This window comes from Suillus subaureus (genome assembly GCF_016647635.1).
Source record: "Suillus subaureus strain MN1 chromosome Unknown BJ212scaffold_476, whole genome shotgun sequence".
Classification (NCBI taxonomy): Eukaryota; Fungi; Basidiomycota; class Agaricomycetes; order Boletales; family Suillaceae; genus Suillus; species Suillus subaureus.
The window spans coordinates 1,068-3,011 of record NW_024539032.1 but is presented as its reverse complement, the minus strand read 5'-3'; the positions used below and the strand labels follow the sequence as shown (position 1 = coordinate 3,011).

Here is a 1,944-nt window from a genome sequence, read left to right as displayed (position 1 = left end):
ATGCGCGTCACGACGAAGCCACTGATCATTTCACTGCCGTTGTCAACGCCAGCGCTCTCTCGTCGAAGTTCATTCATCTAACATATGAGGATTTGACCGTTGTGCGCTAAGCTGATACATACCTAACGCTTTTCTAACTGAGTATTTTGACCAGCTCTTTAACTGGGATCTCGAGTCCTTGTTGCTCACGACACACCAGAAACGGTACCAGGCATTCCTTTTGGCAGGTAAACCCGTTGAAGCCCTTGAAGCACACCAATGCATGATGGATGCCATTGACGACACTACGAAGGCCAGCTGCCTCGATTGGTCCAACGGCATGTTCTCAGTGATGACACCCGAGGCTATCATACTCACCCGCATTTCACTCAGAATTTAAGGAGCAATGTAGCACGCTCGCTGCGCATGATGACCGTATTCTTGGTGTATGTACTCCCTTTCCCATCCCTTTCTCTATTGACTCGTATGCAGATGGAGATCCCCAGGCAGGATCGGGATGGCTATGACGCAGAACCCAATTTCTTTCAGGGAATGCATCAGGTGCGTGCAACAGCGGATCCTTCTTCTTTTCTCTCTCACGTCGTTCATTACAGAATTCTCAAATTGTCCGGTCACGACCTCGACAACGTCCTGGGCGCCTCCAAAGACTCAGGCTTGCTATGACGAGAAGCCCTCATTCAGCTCCTCCACCTGTACCACCCACCACTCCACCGCCAGTCGCCGCCACCATCACCTTCAGAACCCATCTACAACACCTATTCACCCGGCCACCTCATCATGCAACGCCGCCCGTCGTCGAAGTTCCTTTCGCGAAGGGCAAAGAGGTGGGCCCGTCCATTTTCATCACCGTGTCTTGGGTATCTGATGCATAATCTATAGCGTAATGCTGCAGCGGATGCTCCTGACAAGGACTCGAACATCGTACCTTATGAAGATCAAGATCTCGTTGCTACTCAACCGGACCCTAATACACAGCAGCAACAGCAACAGCAGCAACCAGTAGCAGTCCATGTAGACCCTGGCGAACATGGAGGCGGGAAGTCGTGTGTCTGCTGCTAGCGGGTTTTATCGGTGTCCCTTGGATATTCCGATTCTACTACCGCTGGTATTGCAACATGTACGTGGACAGCACTTATTTTATCGATAGGTAATGGCTATCCTTCAGATCATTTCGCGCTATCGTCCATAACTAATTATAATCATCAAACTCGTGTCTCCATAATATGTACAGCTTGGCTTGCGCATATGGATATGATTTATGTAACGAAATTATTTGCTATTCGGGGGAGACCATAGCTTGACGCATATAAGAGTGCATGCAAGTGCTTATAATATTAGAAAAATTGATCTGACTCAAGTAGCCTTGAAGTTACGCTGGCCAACTACTAACAGTTGCAGGTTCCCCCCCTTTTACCCACCTTGAACATCCACGGATCCTTCATGACGTCTATCTTGCGTAGTCATGGCCAACTAGCGCCAGAACAGATTATTCTGAAATCTGCTCTCCTGCGACAAATCGTTTTTTCTCCTGATCACACCTTGACATTCACTCACAGACAGTTCCCGGAGACTCGTCTTAACTTCGCCCTGGCGAAAGCGGTTACCACGACAGAATCGAAATCTGTTTCTCCTGGACTGCGCAGGTTCGAAACCTGCCGATAAATCATTTTTCCATCTTATCATACCTTGACGTTTATTCATCGACAGTTGGTCGGAGAGGAATCACAAGTTCCTCCTGGGGAAAGTGGCTACCACAACGGAATTGAAATCTGTTTCTCCTAGACTGTGCATGTTCGAAACCTGCCAACACACGCCTTTTTTTCTATTAGAACAGGCCTTGAAGACTCACTCGTGGATGATTTCCTCGGAGGACCATCTCAACTGGTCTTAGTCAGGTGGTCACGCAACAGAGTTGAAATCTGTTCCTCTTCAAGTTGGACTGCG

The 1,944-nt window shown here is 48.5% G+C and overlaps 1 protein-coding gene and 1 non-coding gene across 2 annotated transcripts; one reads left to right on the top strand and one right to left on the bottom strand.

Moving 5' to 3' along the window:
- Positions 1 to 590: 590 nt before the first annotated feature.
- On the bottom strand, positions 591 to 1,055 carry BJ212DRAFT_1416535 (uncharacterized protein). The gene is made up of 2 exons (XM_041337562.1): positions 880 to 1,055; positions 591 to 824 (listed from the first exon to the last, which is right to left on the bottom strand). Exons 1-2 carry the CDS (start codon positions 1,027 to 1,029, stop codon positions 756 to 758), a joined length of 219 nt encoding a protein of 72 aa, XP_041184958.1. The 5' UTR covers positions 1,030 to 1,055; the 3' UTR covers positions 591 to 755.
- A 526-nt stretch (positions 1,056 to 1,581) lies between these two features.
- Positions 1,582 to 1,664, top strand: BJ212DRAFT_t160. The gene has a single exon. It is a non-coding gene; the product is annotated as a tRNA-Ser (tRNA).
- Positions 1,665 to 1,944: the final 280 nt, after the last annotated feature.

Excerpts from the sequence above, each read along its gene's own strand:
- BJ212DRAFT_1416535 (XM_041337562.1), bottom strand. The coding sequence starts at position 1,029 with ATGTTCGCCAGGGTCTACATGGACTGCTACTGGTTGCTGCTGTTGCTG. Across the intron at positions 825-879 it reads GCATCCGCTGCAGCATTACG|CTCTTTGCCCTTCGCGAAAG; the intron begins CTATAGATTATG and ends GGACGGGCCCAC.